At 39.0% G+C, this 18,090-nt stretch overlaps 1 protein-coding gene across 1 annotated transcript in view; it reads left to right on the forward strand.

Annotated features, from left to right (window-relative positions):
- The window catches only part of CTNND2 (catenin delta 2), a 566,347-nt gene that overhangs the window by 422,639 nt on the left and 125,618 nt on the right, over nucleotides 1-18,090 (forward strand). Inside the window, exon 11 of the mRNA XM_075495646.1 lies at nucleotides 3,736-3,919. Within this exon, the coding sequence (XP_075351761.1) occupies nucleotides 3,736-3,919 (184 nt within the window). The remainder of the gene's footprint in view (nucleotides 1-3,735; nucleotides 3,920-18,090) is intronic.

The following is an 18,090-nucleotide window of genomic DNA, read 5'->3' on the forward strand; positions in this document are numbered from 1 at the left end:
AGAGTCCTTCATCTGATTGTCTGCAAGACTAGTAATTGGTACTCAGCCCCAAAATCCGTCTTCCAACTGGAACCAGCTGAATGCTTTCAGTACCACTTTCGCCTTAGTTTTAAACTCAAAATGAGATTGCAAGATACTTTTTCCATGCGCTGCAGTTCGTTATTTGTAAGGGTGAAAAACTTCAACCTGCAAATAGACATGATCAGTCTGGTGTAGCTATTTTTCTCTTTCTACGTAGCATCCAACACAGCCTAAAGTGATCTGCAAATGGGGCGACAAAATGCCTACTCTGAATGCATCACAACCTTAAAAGCAAGGAGGAAATAAGATGCTATGAACTCAAGTGATAGAGTAAGAGAATGTTTAACACTGATCTGATTAGTTCTTTATTTCCCCTTCTCTCCCAAGAGTCAGTCTACGGATGCTAAATTGTTGAGTTGGAGTATTGAGCTGTTGGATTAACAGCTCTCTTCCAATCCATTTACAGCAGGATGGGTCCCACTATTTGTGGTGAATCACCGGTATGCTGAGTCCGGTCCCTTCCCTTCCTGTGGGCAGCTGATGACATAAAAATGATTTAGGGGACGGTCAAGGCCCCTCTGAAGCTATTCCAGACTTGCTTATTGTGCTCAGAAACCCAATTCAGTCAGGGCTTTCAGAGTAAGGTGGCAAATTATCTCAGTGACCAGCTCCTTACTATAGTCTTAAAGGGCACGTGATGCATACAGGCTTGAAAAATATGATCACAGTCATATGGAGAAGAGGTAGCTCCATAATGGAAGGTGCCTCAGGTGAAAGATTTATGTTTTTATCACTTCGCCTTGCAAAGTCAAGGGAATGGATCATCTTCTTAGACCCCACATAAATCTAGCTCCAGGTCATCCTCAGCAAAAGTAATGGGAAGTGATTTGCCAGTGCCCTTTCATAATTGCAAATCCTTAATTAAGGAAGGGTACAAGGAGGCACTTAAAATGCCAACCTCAGCAAGTAGCAGACTCCACTACTTGTGAGAATAAATTATAACTTGTCAGAATAAAATTGTTTTTTTCATTAATGTGGTTGGTAGTATTCAAAGACTTAAAGTTAGATAAAAGGCATTGTTCTAGGGTGGAAGCAGATTGTCTTAGTCCATAAAACTGTATGTGAGGTACAAAAACTTTGAAGACGGTGTCAGGCTTACTGAGCAGTGCTGTTTTGCTTGATTCTGTCTTGACTTAAAGTCATTTTAGGAGAAGGTGGAACAGCTAATTTAGTCTGGTGATCCCTTCATCCTCTTACTGTGAAGGTTTAATTTCCAGTTAGTGAAACCAGACCCCTCTTTTTGGCTCTTGGGTGAATACATAGGGGTTTATTTGGATTTGGAGCTTACCTGTTACTATGGCAGTTTATTGAGCAAAAGCTCGTGTGCAGTGGCAAGTGGATTTTAAATACAGAAAAAGGGCTTAAAGAATATTCCTGGGCATCTCAGCTATTGCTGAATACCAACTTATCATGATGTTTATGTGAGTTTACTTTTAATTAGCAAGAACCTAGAGTGAATAGAAAATAGTGTGTATATACATATTTTTAAACATTTTGCTAGACAGGGCTCTTATGTTTGCTTCTTTTGTATTTTTTTCTGCTTTTCCAGTTTATGACTAGTTCTTGAAGCCCAAAGTACTGTTTTGTTGCCATCAAACCACTCTTTTCTGCTTCATTTCCAAAATAGGACTTCTTCACAAAAAAAGCAACACATTGTCATGTGTAAGAACTAAATCAGACCTTGAAGGGGGAAAGATTTGCATCCTGATTTTCTACTTCCATACCATGCACACCATTTGCACCTGTCTAGATAAATATAAAAAAACGGCAACCATGTTGTGTTTTGTACTAAAACCAGCCAAATACTAGGTATTTCAGGAATAGCAGATGTGCCAATAAAGCTTACCAAGAACAGGTCATAGAGAAGTGAGTATAAATATCTTTATGAAGGTCTTTATTCCTTTAAATACGGTATGACTTTTCATAAAAACATTCAGAACAGAATCCAAACAAAGACTCTTTTCCCTTTAAAGCAGCAATTCTTAAATGAAAAAATGAACAGTATTCTTATTTCTGCTGTTTTGGGGTTTTTTTTAGTCTGTACCTAAAGTCTGTCCGTTTCTGCCTGTTTACCACATACAGATTATTTTAAGGTGTTTTATTTTTATTGGTATGCTAAGCAAAATTTTTACATTAAACTGCATAACTGTCTTTGCATGCAGTTCCATATAAAATAATTAAAACACGAAATTGTGTAACTGAAACAGTCTCCCCGTAGAGGTAATTAATTTTAAAGGGAAACCAAAAAAATGTGGTTTGATTCCTGTTAATTACACCTCTCCTTCAAAACACAGAATGCTAAAGAAAGCCTTGAGCAAGTGGTGTTCTTGCTGCTTATATTTATAAATGTCTGAGTCTATGCTCATAAGGTCTTTAGCAGTTTCTTCCCACCACCACTTGCTTCGGCTTTTAATAGTGTAATGTTCATATTTGTAACCTCGTGTCTACAATGATGATGATCTTTCTCTGTGCTGGTGCAAGACTTGGTAGCCATAAAGGCAAAACTGAATTTTTCCCCTCGAGGTTAGGTGTGGGGCCAGGCTCCTGTCACTACAGGAAGGAGAGTAAGAAGGAGTAGGGTTGGACTCTAGAGAAGAGGACGTATGCTGGCAAGAGGAGAGGGAGGAGGAGGCAGGCTTGCTCTTACAGCTGCTCCTGGGAGGACATAGGGCAAAAATAAAGACGACTGCTTCTTCAGAGCAGCGTATGGCCCTCCAGCTTGCCCCCGCAGTAGTAGGTGCCCAGCAGCAGCAGGCTCTTGGTGCAGCACAAACATCAAATGTGCTTTTCCAGCAAATATATATATACGAGGGAATGAAAAGCAGGGTCTCTTTTGCCCCCAACAGTTTCTTGCCTGCTTTCTGTGTGGCACATCAGCAGTGGCCCTGATCCTCGTGGCTGTGCTCAGAAAGCTTTGGCTCTTGAATGCTCTTCCTTTGCTTTGGCACATTATGAATTTTAACAGAAGGATTTTTTTTCAATTCCAGTAAATCCCCTTGTGAGTTGCACCATTAAGCTTGTTGTTTCTGTGCAAAAACAGTAGTATTCTGTAACTTTGTATAGTAAAATATTTATGAAATAACAAATGGCTTGTTGAATGCCAAGATAATACCACACTACTGTATCGGGTTGTGAAGGAAGTCTTTTTGCTTGTAGTACCAACTAGCCTAGACAGTACATTCAACAAGGAGCTGGAGGTTTGTTCTCTCGATGCGTATCTATCAACAGTGATAATCTTAGTGTAAATCAGAACCTATTTTCTGCTATTGGTTTTTATTAATTTTATTTAGAAGGCAGAAATCTGAAGTCCAAGCCCTAAAAAAATACACATAATACTCCTTCATTCCACATGTGGTTCACAGCCTAAATAGGCCTAGATCATAACCAGCTGCTCAGTTTTTAGGCTTAGCTCTGAGAAATTTTCAGTGTTGCTGTGACTACCTGTTGTGTATTCAAAGCTGTATTCCCACTGCAAAAGTCGGCAGGTATCATTCAGCCCCATTTACCATGTAGTCCTATTTATTTTCTTGACAGAAACAGCTTTATTAAGCACACCAATGCTGTGAAGTGTTTTGGTGGGTTTTTTTAAAAACAAAAGCTATTAAATCTTTTTTTGCAGAAGTGTTAATTATTAGTCATTTGCTTATTTTGTAGGAGTTCTCTGGAATCTGTCCTCCTGTGATGCACTGAAAATGCCAATCATCCAGGATGCCCTCGCAGTGTTGACCAATGCAGTGATCATCCCTCACTCTGGATGGGAAAACTCTCCGCTCCAGGATGATCATAAAATACAGCTCCATTCATCACAGGTGCTGCGCAATGCCACTGGGTGCCTAAGGTGAGTCCTGCAAAACACTTGCTTTGCCTTAATCATCTTGCTTTGACTTGAATTGTTATTTCTTATTCTTCGGCATCTGTAAAGTAAATAATTGGTTTGTGTGTCAGCAAAGACAATGACTTTCAGTGCTGTAAACTTAAAGTTGGAAATTAATTAGAAAACAAGCTTCAGGCCATTCAAAAAACAGTCTCTGGAAGCACTGTTGTGGGTTTTCCATTTTTCTTTTCTTAACAGCTTTGACCAATCTTCTCATCCAAGCTTGCATATTACAGATGTTTTTCTCCTTGTGGATTTGTCCCATTTCCCCTGTTGCTTAAGTGAAGTCAATATGTTCTCACTATTACACCCAATTTAATCAGCACAAAAAGTAATGAAGATGCTCAAAAAAGCAACATGCCTTACGGGTTCCAGCTGCCATTGCTGGAGTTATGATAAATATATAAAGTAGATTTTTTTCTGCTCTGTGAAGATGAGAAATCGATTGCAATAAGAGACCAACTAATTTAACACTGTGCAACTAGAATACTTAAATAGATCCTTAACAAATATGGTATTTATTTATATTTATATTTGTATGCCAAACTTGTATATGCAACACCAAGCTGCACTTACATAAATATGTGCAACATGATCTGCCCGTTCCTAAAAATCACTGTAGATGTGAGAATGAAAATAGGATGAGTAAGAAGAGTTTCAGTTCTGACAAAGCTTTACAAAAGGATTGAGTCATAGCGATTTCTGAATTCCAATCCATATCATTTTGTTGAAATATTTTAACATATTAGGCAAGTTCCTTTAAGCGCTGGGTTTTTTTCTCCTTGTATATTGGAGATTCTGTAATCTATCTCAGAGACATGAAAATTGATTAGTTAATATTTCTACATACGTCACAGCAAAATTGTTAGGTGAATAGTATGTATCAGTAATACAATCTATGTTGTATGCTGCATTCAAAGCAAATATCCATCAAAGAGCTAAATAAAAAAAAAACATTGATTAGGAGGCAAAGTAAAATAGCAGTATTTTTTACATATCTATAGCAAGCACCTTTTTCTCTTTGTGCTGTTTGATCAAATGAAATGTCTCCCTTTCAGAAGTAATATCTGAAAAGTTTAAGGGAAAAAGTGATAATTATTGACAGTTTATATGTAATCAGAAGAGAATGAAATATAGAAGGTAATAACTTCCATATTGCAAACATACTTGTATTGGACTTAAATGCAAGTATGTATCTGTGAATACCAGCTATGCTGGGATATGTGACTGAAGCTAGGTATTTGTATCCGAGTTGTACTGATTTTGAAAAGAGTTTGGTAGTAGAATTGTGTTGCATTACATTCAAATCACTAGAAAAAAGTTGCTCAAATCATTGTGACAGAAGTCATTCCATAAAGACGTGTACCGTGTTATACTTTTCATACTTCCGATGTTTAGCCTGTCTCAGTTAAAAAGCTGCCTCTGAAAGAAGTGTCCATTGTTAATGTGGGGCTTCACGGTGCCCCTTATCTGAAAGGGCATGTTCAGTGTTGGTCTCCCCACACCATAAGCTTATCTTCCTGTTAATTTTTCCCAACTGCTTCTCAGGGACTGATGTCCATGCCTGATCCTGCAAACCTCAGTTCATCCTACTTCATAGTTGATGGATTCGTTGCACGTTGGTCTTGAAATCTTTCTTCTTTTTTTTTTTTTCATGAGTGTATGTGCACGCCCATTTGCAAACTGATGTGAGCTTACTGTAGCCTGCACTCTGGGTCAGCCTGAGGACATGTGGCCACATGAGAATGGTACGTTGCCTGATCTAATACACACTGCTTTGCAGCAAGGCTTACTACCAAGTGCTTGAGGGTTACGCTGTCATAGCAGAATGGCTTCTGGTCAGCTCGTGCAAAATAAGCTCATATCTGCCTGCAAAAGACTGTGCATATTATAACTCTTGAATCCTTCCCAGGTAGCTGTAATGATTTGAATGGCTGTCCTGAGCAGGTTGGTCTTCCTTCTGAATCCAGGCCCTTCAACCACAGTATGGCTTTTTAATATCTTTCTGATCTCAAACCCTCCTTATTTCCCAGATGCATCTTTCTCTCCTCTCTAACTGCTTCAGATATTTATTTGGCCTTCATCCATCTTCTTTAGGTAATTTCATCCCACTTAGTCTGTGTGGATGCTCTTTGGCAGAGCCAGAACATTTGGAGAGGGTTGAACTTTTGCTTCACACCAGCGGGAGCGTTCTTGTTTGCCTTTCCCCAGTCACTGTTGAAAATCTCTCTCTCTGAACAAAAGACCAAGTTGGAGTTTGTGCAAGGGAGAAAAGTATAAGTTGACCTCTGAATGGTGACTGGATTCTTGTGTTGTATTCAGCTAAGATAATGGGGCTGTAGGATGGAGGAAACAGTGAACGTCAGAAAGAAAAGATTAGAAAGCTCTGTGTTTTACTGGAGGTGACCAGAGTAGCGCATGGTCTGCGCAGGTAGTACCTTAGCTAGCATTCCTCAAATACCCACCACCCCCAATGACCTGAACAGCCTCATACTCTCCACTGGTGACTAGTAACAAGCCTTGTATTTCCATTTCAAGATCTCACTGGATGGGGAGGTAATGAAAAGCAAGAAGATGTAATGGTGTTGCTGGCTGAGACATTACTGCGCTTACCTGGTAAATGGAAAGTCCATTGTCAACTTCCATGGGAGAATTTCTTCTAAGACTCTGGTTTGGTTGTCCTCCACGTTTTTTTTTTCTCTTTTTGTTTGAGTTGTTTTGAAGGGACACCGGTCAGTATCAGTTGCATCAGGATTATCAGTGACAGTGCTTGGTGTCATAGGAAAAGTAGCGGTCTTCAGAATACTCAACAAATGTTTCTAAATCTCTAATGTTGACAGAGTTTAGAGACATCAGGTTGTATTACATCAGTTTTAATGCTAACAAATATGCTAGGAGCTTCTTTTTTTTTTCAGTCTTCTGTGCCTTTGGCTTTTTGGTGTACTCACTGTTGAAAGCTTTAAATAATATCTGATAGGTGCTGTAATACAATCCATCCCATATACAATGCAATAAATAGTTTGCAATGACCATTATGTAGGAATAGCCAGATCTTTGTTTTGTATTTTTCACTACAGTATATGAATTATTATTCTTTCTGCTGATCTTCCCGTTTCTCAGTTTCTTGACGAGACTTTCTTACGCTTTTTCAATTTAGAAGTCACTTATTAAGTACAATTTTTAGCACTCTTTTCTGCTTATTCATTATCATTCTTAAGCAAGTTCTTAATACATTTAAAATTATGCTATGTGGGACCAGTACTGCAACTCCAGTCACACAGTAATCCAGCTGAAATCAGTATGAAATTGTACGAAAAACAGCAGCAAAATTGGACTTTCTTTTCCTGTTATTTTCTTCTTTCCTGGAAGAGGTTATTTGAAAACTGCACTTCGCATACTTTTGTCATTTGGGGGGGGGGGGGGGGGGGGGAAGCTGTAATACAATATTGTACTAATTAATTTCACATAACTTGAATACTTTGAAATGGTTTAGATAATTTAAAGCTCTAAATACTGTTATACCTATAACTTATAAATTTATTCTTAATATTCATCTTTCATAAATTGCCAGACCTCAGTGTGATGTGTTAGAGTAATCACCCAATTTACTTGTCTCCCCACTGAGATACTAGTACCTTACCTCATTAAGCTCTGTGAAAGTTTGATTTTTTTCCTTTTGGATTTCAGCTGTGACTGCTTTATTTGTGTTAGGGAAATACTGTATCTTTGATTTATAGTTTCTGACTCATTTAGGCTTATTAGGGAAAGTCAACTGACAACTGAATTTTGAATCCCATTTATTTATAGGGGGGTTTACAATCCCTATCTGAAATTTAGAAATCAAGAGGAGACACGTTGTACAATGTCGACTTAACCTGAAGTGTCAAGCTTACTTATCAGCAAACTAGATCTCTGTCCAAAGACTAGCCGAAGAAATCCCAGACGAAATCTTTTCAAAAGTTTTTGTCCTGATACACAGTCTGGAGCCTTGATTTTTTCTATTATTTTAAGTTAATAGAGTCTCATCTGAGGACTTTAAGGATTTTTAAGAATTTACTGCTTTAAGATTCTAATCTGGTATTAGATTCAAAATCATAAAATGCTGTGGTTTTCTTTCTTCCATGTTCTATTTAATTTTTCATCATACAGGAGCAATTGTGAAAATCTATTAAAATATGTATCTTCCCACCCCATTAGTGGATTAGAAATTGTATGGGAGAGTAACTTAAGAACTTTTTGTTTATAAAGCCCCATACCTTTCAGATTGTCATACTTCATACTTGTCAAACCTTTCACAAAATACCATGAATTATTTTTCAACTCAAAAAATATTTAGCAAGCTCTCAGAGTAGAAAAGCAAAGGGGAAAAGTGCTTTTAAAACATGAATTGAATGTCGCTTACCCAGCACTATTTTGTGGATAGATCAACTTTTGGAAGGAACAAATTACCTTGTTAAAACAATTTGTGTTAATTGTGAAGCCTGAATATCACATATTTTTAACTGTTCTGTGGATGAATGATCTCTTTCACAGACGTTTACAGCTAATGCATTTATCCCACCATCTTATTTCTGCTCCATTTCTCTTCTAAGCATCCAAAGTCTATTGATTCCTATTCTTAGGAACTTCTATAATCTGTTTTGAATATAATGTTCTGCTGCATACTGACAAAAGAAAATATAGGAGCAGCATAAAATAAATAGCACAGACTGTATAGCCATCATCTGTTTAGTTTCTTAAGAAATACACGTATATATGAAAAAACATTCTTTTATATATGTATGAAACATGTTTCTTAAGAAACTAAACTGATACGTGTACATATGTACATGTGTATATGTGTGTATATGTGTATAGATATAAAAGGGCTGATTATTGAAGCGAAAATATGTTTCTGTCTTTACTGACTGGTGCAAGCTCTGAATATCTTCACTTGGGTATAAACGGAGCTGGCTTCTTACGGTAGGACCAGGACCTTTGCTGCTGGTTTTATGATTCTCCTCCTATCAGCAGAACAGTCACGTTTTGTCCATCACTGTGTATGCCGTAGTGGATATAGAGATGCCAGCCCGTCTCAGTATCTCCCTTGCTTTTTCTACAGCCCAGGAGCTCTTCTCAGGCTGACCTTGCAGTATTGTGTGTCAGATAACAAGAAAGCCCACGCTCCACTAAGAAGCCTGTCAGAATCCAGAGTTAGGACAAAACTCATGTTAATTGTGTATTTCCACTGGCAGCCTACTCAAGGGACGGACTTTTACTACAGTTCCAGCAAGCAAGAGGCATGGGAGAGAGACAACTCCTAGAGGGATACTGAGGCAGGGTTATCCACTTGTAGAGAGAAAGCTGTCCAAATCCAAACCCACAATTTTTCCTCCTCTTAGCCTCTTCAAATCCAGTCTTACCCTGGAGAAGGGGCTAATTACCACTGTTCTTGTCTTTTTAATACATTTTGAGCTATCCAAGTTACAAAGCTGGTGTAATTAACACCCGAGGACCATCAGGTCAGCAGATTTGATGCCAATTATCTAGCTACATTCTATGAATGTATTGTGGTGGTACACGTTGTATTTTACGTAGTCTACAGAGTTGGACACCATGTGTTAAACCTCATTTGGCCACAGCTAGGATGTTGAATGAAGTTAGAGAGTTCGTAAACTGCAGGGTCGTACTGGCTATACTGGTGTGTCCATTGTTAAACAAACACACGCTCTCCTGACAGCTCTCCTCAGCTTGGGAATTTCTCTAGGACCTGGAGCTGGAAATAAGTGCAGAGGAAAGCCTTGTCAAGAAGCTAAGGAAAAGCTTAGTTTTAATGTCTGGTTCTGTGAAGTTCAATCCCTTTTCGCTGAAACTTAAATTCTTACTAAAATCATATCATTCATGCTCCCGGGTCCCAGCAATGACAAGCTGTGGAGGAACTGAGGAGCTAATGTCAATTCTCCATTATTCTGAAGAAACTGAGAAGGATTCCTGACATGTTCTGTATGAGGGACTACCAGATAATTTCCAATTTAATATAAATGCGGGTATCTTGATCACAACGTCTACATCTTGTCTTTCCAGGTTAAAGCTGAATGGCACATTGCTTACTTTTAAATATATTAGCTCAGAAGTTCTGTATTACTTGTACACGATGAATTTTGAAAAACTGTCTTTAATAAGCTTGATAATGCCTCCCAGAGTACCATATAGGAACAGAGTTCACAGGAGGGAAAATGAGCTGAACTGCTGTTTCTTGTCTTTTCAAACAAGATAGAAAGGAGTAAACTCTAAGTTGCATTTACCTAATGGCAGGCATTTTAATCAATGAGTGGGTGTCTATATAAGATAGAGGCTTTGAGTATTTCTAGACTATCAGTGACTTACCAGCTCTGAAAATCATTTGTAGTTTTAATGTTGCGGATGAGTTTCAGGCACCCCCATTCAAGACTTTCAGACAGGCTGCTTTCATGGGCATGAACTATGCAAAATGTATTTTTAAAAAGGCCTTAAACTTTGACTAGCTCGTGTGTAAATGTTCACAGCCATATTCCTGGTCTTCCAACCACAAACCAAAAAGGGAAAAATGACAGGAAATGAGTAAGAGTCAGTCTGCTGTGGAAAATGTATTTCACCTTTTCAAGAAGCTGAAAGGCCCAGTCTAGAAAAAAGTCACAAACCGATCATGGGAGGCCACAATGGTTGCATCCCAGTTAAGCTTAAAGTTTCGGAGGCGAATTTCTGCAAGATACAGGAGAGATTGTTCCTTACTGAATGCTGCAATCGTTCAGAAATGTAGCTGAAATAAAAATCTAATGTTAAGATTTGGGGGGAGAGGGAGATTTTAGTGTGAATAGATCAGTGTCCTCTGATTGCTGCTGTAATATTTTTATTCAGAAGATACTCGAGGGAAAAGTACCAACAGAATTAAATGTGTAGCTGTGTCAGATACTTAAGCACCCCACTTTTTCTTCACAGAGCAGTTACTCCCACTTTGCATACTCATGAACAAATTTATAAGGTTTATACAAGGTCATACCGTATTAATTACAGTAGTGGTATCCAAATAGCACCCTGAAGTTTAACGGTTTTTCAGCGTTTCTGGTAAAAGCATTGCTTCAACCTGTCAGACTGATGCTACAAATTCCACATAGCTCTGGAAGTTCATTTTGGATTCAAGTTGATCAAAATCTCAACCAGAAATTTTGTCTTTAAACTGATGTTACAGAATGCCTTTTGTATTCTCCTTTCGTCTGAAAAATAATACAGCATAATTCCAGACACTTTTTGCTCTTTTATACTTAAAAACATGTAACAAGCTTCGGTGACGTACCTTCTTCCTCCATCATTTTATCTGATAAGAGATGCTGGGCTGCTCTGCCTAAATCTGCCTTCAAATGCAGAAGGAACTCCCAATGTATTGATATGGCACTGAAATAGCCAAAAAGTGATCTGTCAACATCCATCTTCAAAATATTACTTAAGTGATCCCTGGGCAAACAAGGAAACTCATTCATATTTCAATGTGGCTTCATGTTTGGATACAAATTAGAAATATGGGACCTATATGTCAGAGTCTAATAATTTAGGACCTAGGTGAAATTTGGTTCCCATTCTTCAACTAGGATCTTTATTCTCTTTAACATGAATGTATGTTTTTCCCTTAAAAACCCAACAGCTTAACTGGGTGTCATAAAGTTATGAATATTTACTTGTTGCTACAGCAGGAGTGTGTTCTTCCTGTAATTTACTAATTTACTGTTGCTGGAAATTATACACGCACATATGAAAAGAATGAATGTGCCTCAGTACCTTTGCTTTCATCTTAGGATATTCTTAGGCTCAGCGACGATAACAAAACTATCAACTGCTGCCTCTTAGGCTGAATGGCTTATGGTGTACCCTAGCCTTGGATTAGGGATGTGTTGAATATCTCAAGTACACTTTGAATGACTGACTATTTTCCCAGCTTTTGGTGGTTTTAATTCCTTTCAGGTTGAATGCCTGCTGTTAACTAGTGCCTAATATGAAAATTAAATGTCCGCTCATATTTGCATGCTTAGGTAGTGTTAATTCACATTTCCTTCTGTCAGAGGTTTAAGCCATGTGGATGTGAATGCTCTGAAGAAAGTGAAATTGTTTTGCGAAAGGGCTTAGATTCTGCGGAGGTTTTTTTTTCGTTTCAGAACAGTTTTCATTTATGCAGTAGTGAGTGTTAGCTTGGCAGAAACTGTAATAAAGTATGATCTGAATCTTGGTGGCCTGCTGACTTGATCTGGGCTAACTCCAAGCCCAGCTGACTACAATGGGCCTCCTTCTCGCTGGCCAGCTGCAGAGCTGAGTATCAGCATGGCACAGCTATTTTCTTTTTGGGAAGAGTCCCAAAGCCTGTGTGGCACCGCATGTATTTTAGAATGTGTCAGCACATCCATGCGGTCACTGCCTGGGAAGCTGAAGAGATGGAGGCAATTCTGTCTCAACTGTCTGAGCCCATTGGAAAGAATCACAAGGGCCGCAGGTGTCAGTGGGAACCAGAGTGTACGTCTGTTGTTCCTTTGCTGACTGTCCAAAATCCTGGATAGTCCTTTTTGAACGGGTACTTTGAAAAACTGGTATAGTCTGGCTCCACCAAAAATACTATTAGCCTCAGCATGAGAGAACAACTGATTGTGACAATTCTGTAGCACCATTCATGGTCATGGTGACTGATGATAGAGGATGATGTTTTATTTACCCAAGGAAAATGAGAAACACGATCATCCAGAGTTTGTATGCCCACTCAATTCCACCACAGATACTAAAATAATACTTGGTAAGGTGGAGGTTCTTTGGTGCTAATTGCTTGTTTTATATATTAACTAGCTTTTCTCCTCTTAAAACTGTTTGTATTACTATGCAGTATGAAAAAAGAACATGTGAAAACACATGGCCCTGCATAGTGAAGAAAAGGCAGGGCGTACTTGTGCAGCTTTCCCTCATTATCTTATGATAGACTGCTTCAAATCTGAAGAAACTTCCCCTAGGAGTGAGAAGATCATTTGGTCTCTTTGCTCAGTCTGAGGATTTTCAGTAGAGATATGTGTTTGAAGTACGCTGAGCTTGCTTCATCCTTCTGGATAAGCCAGCCAACATCACAGAGTAAACATTTTATCACCCTCTGTCAGAATGTTTTGGGCATGTGAACTGTCTCACTTCAAGCACAAGAGTAACTAATGCCAGCAGCTCAAGTTGAGCCAGTGCTCAAGTCTTCTGCTGCGAGAAGGCTTTGATGGCATTCCACATGCCTGCAAGTTGGTGAGCTACTGAGAGCTCGTGAGAAACACTCTCCGGTAATATCCGTAGCACTCAAGACCTAACACCTGCGGTCCCCACTAACCACACTGACCAACTTCATTACTTTTATTTGTTTTGGAAGTATTTTCCCAGGAAGCCTCCTGATGAAGTACGTAAATAAATAAAGATACAGCTCTTGGGGGGTGCGATGAAACAGGCTGCAGACTGCCAAGCCTGCCTAGCTTACGGTCCACTCACGATGTCTGAGCTGAAGGCTGAAAAGCAGCAGATCGTTTCTGGATATCATCTTTTGTGAAACTTTGCCCAGTGAGTGTTAAGCTTGTGTTCTTAGTGTCGCTACACATCTCCACAGAGGAGTTTTAGCAGTTCGTAAGATTTTTCCTTGAGTAGAGAGGACAATCTGGTAAGAACACCTTGAGAAAGGAAGATGAAGTCCATTACTTGCAATCAAATGGGTTTTCCCCTTTCTGAGAGGATTAGCAAAGTGGACAGTTAATTTGGGGGTAAACTGAGACTTTTATAAAGCCTGAAGTAAAAAGCATGTGATGCCCATCACTAATTCAGTTTCATCGGTTTTATCCAATTGGAATATTTCTCTGGACATGATGAAAACTTCACACTCACACGCGTGGAGTGAGAGGGTTCAAAGCTAGGGCAAGGTGCAAGGTGATGCTGATCTCCAGCCGTAGCTCACTGGTACGCACACAGCCTTGCCGACGCTGCCTCAGGCAGGCAACAACAGAACAGGACGAGAGGATTTGCCTCTCTTCTGCCAGCAAAGTCTGTGCTAAGTTTCTGTCTAATATGGCAGGCAGGATGGAAAACGTTACTCTTTAAAAATGAGTTAAACAAAGATATTAGAAGTTTGTGGGGTTTAGGGTCTTTTCCTATTGGCTTCCCTAAATTAGCTTCATACTGTATTTTCAAGTTCTGTATTACTGTTGAGAAAGTTTCCTTTGGAAAGACATTCTATTTAAAAAAAAAAAAAAATCCTGTATTTTAACTGCATCTGCATGTACTGTATAAAAACATTGAACATATGCCTGATAGTATTTTTAGCTAGGTTCACACACTACATACGGAGGATTTCTGTGACAAAGTACTTCTGAAGTATTCATCCTAGTGTAGCTTTTTTACTTTCACAGCTCATTTCTTTTTGTCAGGTACTCATTTATTATAGTTAGTTGGTTACAGCTTCAGCGTTTTCTCTTGAAGGACAGTAGCATTGTGATATGCCTCCTCCTCTTCTCCTGCTGTCATTCATCCATCTTTATATCTGATTTACTAGGCGCAGAAGTACAATACTTGGAAAGTGTTTCAAAAGAGATAGTCATGAAGGGGCACAGTGAAGGTATTGTGCATATACAAATGCAGGTGATTTTTTTTTTAATCCACTAATGAAGTAAAAGCACATAATAAATTAGAAAATAAAAATATTTTATTTACATCAAAATACTCATTTAATTCCTTGGGTTCTTTTTATATAATTAATTTGGGTTGAGGACCTTTTTCAGTAGACCGGTCAAATTGATTGATTTTGATTGCTACCTGCTGTCTTTGGTTGCCAGACTTCAAGCTAAGAAGGAGTGTCTTGTATGCAAATATGAGAAAATACGCACTATAGTCTGTAGTTTGGGTGGTTACTCATGTGTTACACTTAGCAGCTTGTGCTCGCAGTCTGGCTGCACTCCAGGCTGCTCAGATGAGCACTTGCAGTCCATGGGTAGACCTAAGGCTGCCTGGCCTTGGGCACAGCTTGTGACTTCGGAAGTATTTAAGTTTAGTAGCCCCACAGAAACAAGGGAGATCTCATATTTAGTTAAACTGGGTGGGGGTAGGAGGTCATCCTTTTTTAGCCCATGTGATAAAGGGGGGGCACAGCAGAGCCGAACTACTCTCCTTACATTCACCTACAGCATGACCAAGTGGCAGAAACAAATATTTTTGAGTTTGTAGGAATATTTGCTGTGCACAAGAGAATGATCAACCCCTGGGACAAATTTAAGAAGGAAGAGGCAGCTTTATTAACTTCACACTAAGGATGGTGATGTAACTAGGGTGATGTCTTCTGTGCTAGACAACATCTGTCTTGAAAACAGCATAGTCCTCCTTAGCCCGCTCCTTGGCACAATCGTGTCACCCTTCCCTGCCACTAGGTTGCAGAGGTTAGTGAGGAGGAGAGCTGGGTAACTAATCCCCACACAGGCACAGGATCCACCAGCAAAATCAGCTGGAGCATGGCTGCCGCTGGGATCACCAGCACTGAAACAGGGGAAGGGGAAATTCACGTGAATGAAGCATTTTTCTGAACTGAAATCTTGCATGATTTACAGGAACAATGTGGGAATTTTTAATTGTTTTTACAGGAATAATGTGTTTGCTTTTTTTTTGTTTTGTTTTGGCTTTACTTTTGAGAGGACTGTTAATTTTGGTTTTGCCTTCAGCTAGATTGTAGAAAAGTGGACTAAAAGAGTCTTTGGGCACCGAAATAATCCCAGATTCCCAGAATGTATTTTTTTTTCATTGAGGGTTTTTGTGTTTGGGTTTTAATCAAGAAAACTGGTGTACCCAAAGTTAAGTAGGCAGGATCTCCACCTGAGAGGAGTTCAGGGAAATCAATCACCTTCCTTTGATTATAAAAGCAATTTGTGACTTGTTTTAGGTGGCTTGCTTAACTAGGCACTGGAATTACGTGCTGGTTGTGTATATGCACACTACTCCTATATGTCACATTTGTGTATACATAAATGACCTTCTGTAAATAAATAGTCTTACCATTTGCTCCTCCAAACCTATAGGTACTTTAAATACTTTGATATTATTATTATTGAGAATGAAAATATATCATTACTTGTTAATAACCCAGAAAGAAGGATGTGTGTGCATCTGTGTGGGGGTGCGTATGTGTTTATATCGCTATATGCTTGCTTTTTTTGGTACTGTCTCTGGACTGAATAACAGCAGTTGGTAGTATTTCTTTTAAGAAAGTAGAAAGTGACTTCATTAGCACAAACATTTTATTCTAGAAACGTGGCTCCACATATCATGAAACACATGGAAAGCATTAACTGATCAATTATCCTCCATAATTCTCTGACATATCTCTGTCTAGACTATAATGGATGCAGTATTGCTTCTGCCAGGGTTACATTTTGCTTTACCTTATTGCAGACATAGAGTGTAATTACTAAATAGGGGCTAATTTATGTAAACAAATGTTAGTTTTTCATAGCACGAGCCTGTCATGGTTTAAACCCAGCCAGCAACTAAGCCCCACACAGCCGCTCGCTCACCCTCCCCCCCACACCCGGGTGGGATGGGGGAGGGAATTGGAAGAGCAAAAGTAAGAAAACTCGTGGGTTGAGATAAGAACAGTTTAACAATTGAAATAATAATAATAATAATAGTCATGAAAAGGAAAACAATGAGAGAGAGAGAGAGAGAGGAACAAAACCCAAGAAAAAAACAAGTGATGCAACCGCTCACCACTCGCTGACCGATGCCCAGCCCATCCCCCAGTCGCTGCCCCCCGGCCAACTCCCCCAGTTTCTATACTGAGCATGAGGCCATATGGTATGGAATAGCCCTTGGGCCAGTTTGGGTCAGCTGTCCTGGCTGTGCCCCCTCCCAGCTTCTTGTGTGCCTGGCAGAGCATGGGAAGCTGAAAGTCCTTGACCAGTGTAAGCACTACTTAGCAACAACTACAACATCAGTGTGGTATCAACATTATTCTCATACTAAAATCCAAAACACAGCACTGTACCAGCTACTAGGAGGAAAATTAACTCTATCCGAGCCAAAACCAGGACAGAGCCCTATCACGTTTTGTTGCTAGTTTATGTGTTATATAGTCAGCTATTCTTCAAGGGCTTGGGTAGATCATCATTGTAAATTATCTTTATACTGTAAACACTAAAGGTTTAGAGTTTACAAAGTGAAAGTGTCGTAATCCCTAGATACAATTATAGTTTCCTCTCCTCCAAGTATGTGAGAACTTTAATTTACCATGCTTCAGCAAAGTAAATATATCTTACTTCGTATAAAGGTACTAAATTTATTTTGTAGTTAATATACAGAGAGTTTGGGGGATGTTAATGCAAACCACATCTTGTACTAGCAGATATAATAGGTGAAAACAAATACACGAGAACTGGAATATTTTTAATATTTTGATAACTGTCATGTACTGGCCTTCATCTGTCAAAAACCTCAGAGGTAGCTGCCACACAGTAAAAGTAATTGAATTCCATTGCTCCTTATAAGCCAAGCTAACCTAGTGGCTCCCATTCTTAAATGAAGTGCAGGAATGTATTATGAGGGTAATAATGAAACTAGCCACCAATTTTCTTCTTGGTTTCCAATAATACTGATAGTTCCTTTTCTCTTTCTTTCTTTCTTTCTTTCTATAAGAAGGAGAAAGAAGGAAAAAAAGAAAAGAAAAAGAAGGAAAAAAGAAAAGAAACAAAGAAAGGAGGAGAGTGTTCATGTTTACAATGACATTTGAATAACTGGAGTTTTCCTTGGTGCAGCCATGCAGTGGTTTTGGGAATGTGACTCTTGGCAGGCATCTAAGCTTATTCATTCCTTTCCTGCTTAATCATTCATTTCACACTTATTCCTCTCTGTTGGAGGTCTGTCCTTGTGCTGTTTATTTTGTGAAGTTCATGTATTCAGTAAAATATAAATGATTTCCCTATCTTACCAATAATAGATGTTTGTTCATGCTCAAAATCTGCAGGGAGAAACAGAACGGTTTGCAGCAGATGCCAGTTTGGAGTTTGCTCTGCTCTTTTCATAGTTCGTTTGAAATGAATTTAGTGGCCTCAGCCCAACTCCTGCTACTGTCTCACTCAACGCAATAC

This window comes from Mycteria americana, chromosome 2 (genome assembly GCF_035582795.1).
Source record: "Mycteria americana isolate JAX WOST 10 ecotype Jacksonville Zoo and Gardens chromosome 2, USCA_MyAme_1.0, whole genome shotgun sequence".
In the NCBI taxonomy this organism is placed as follows: Eukaryota; Metazoa; Chordata; class Aves; order Ciconiiformes; family Ciconiidae; genus Mycteria; species Mycteria americana.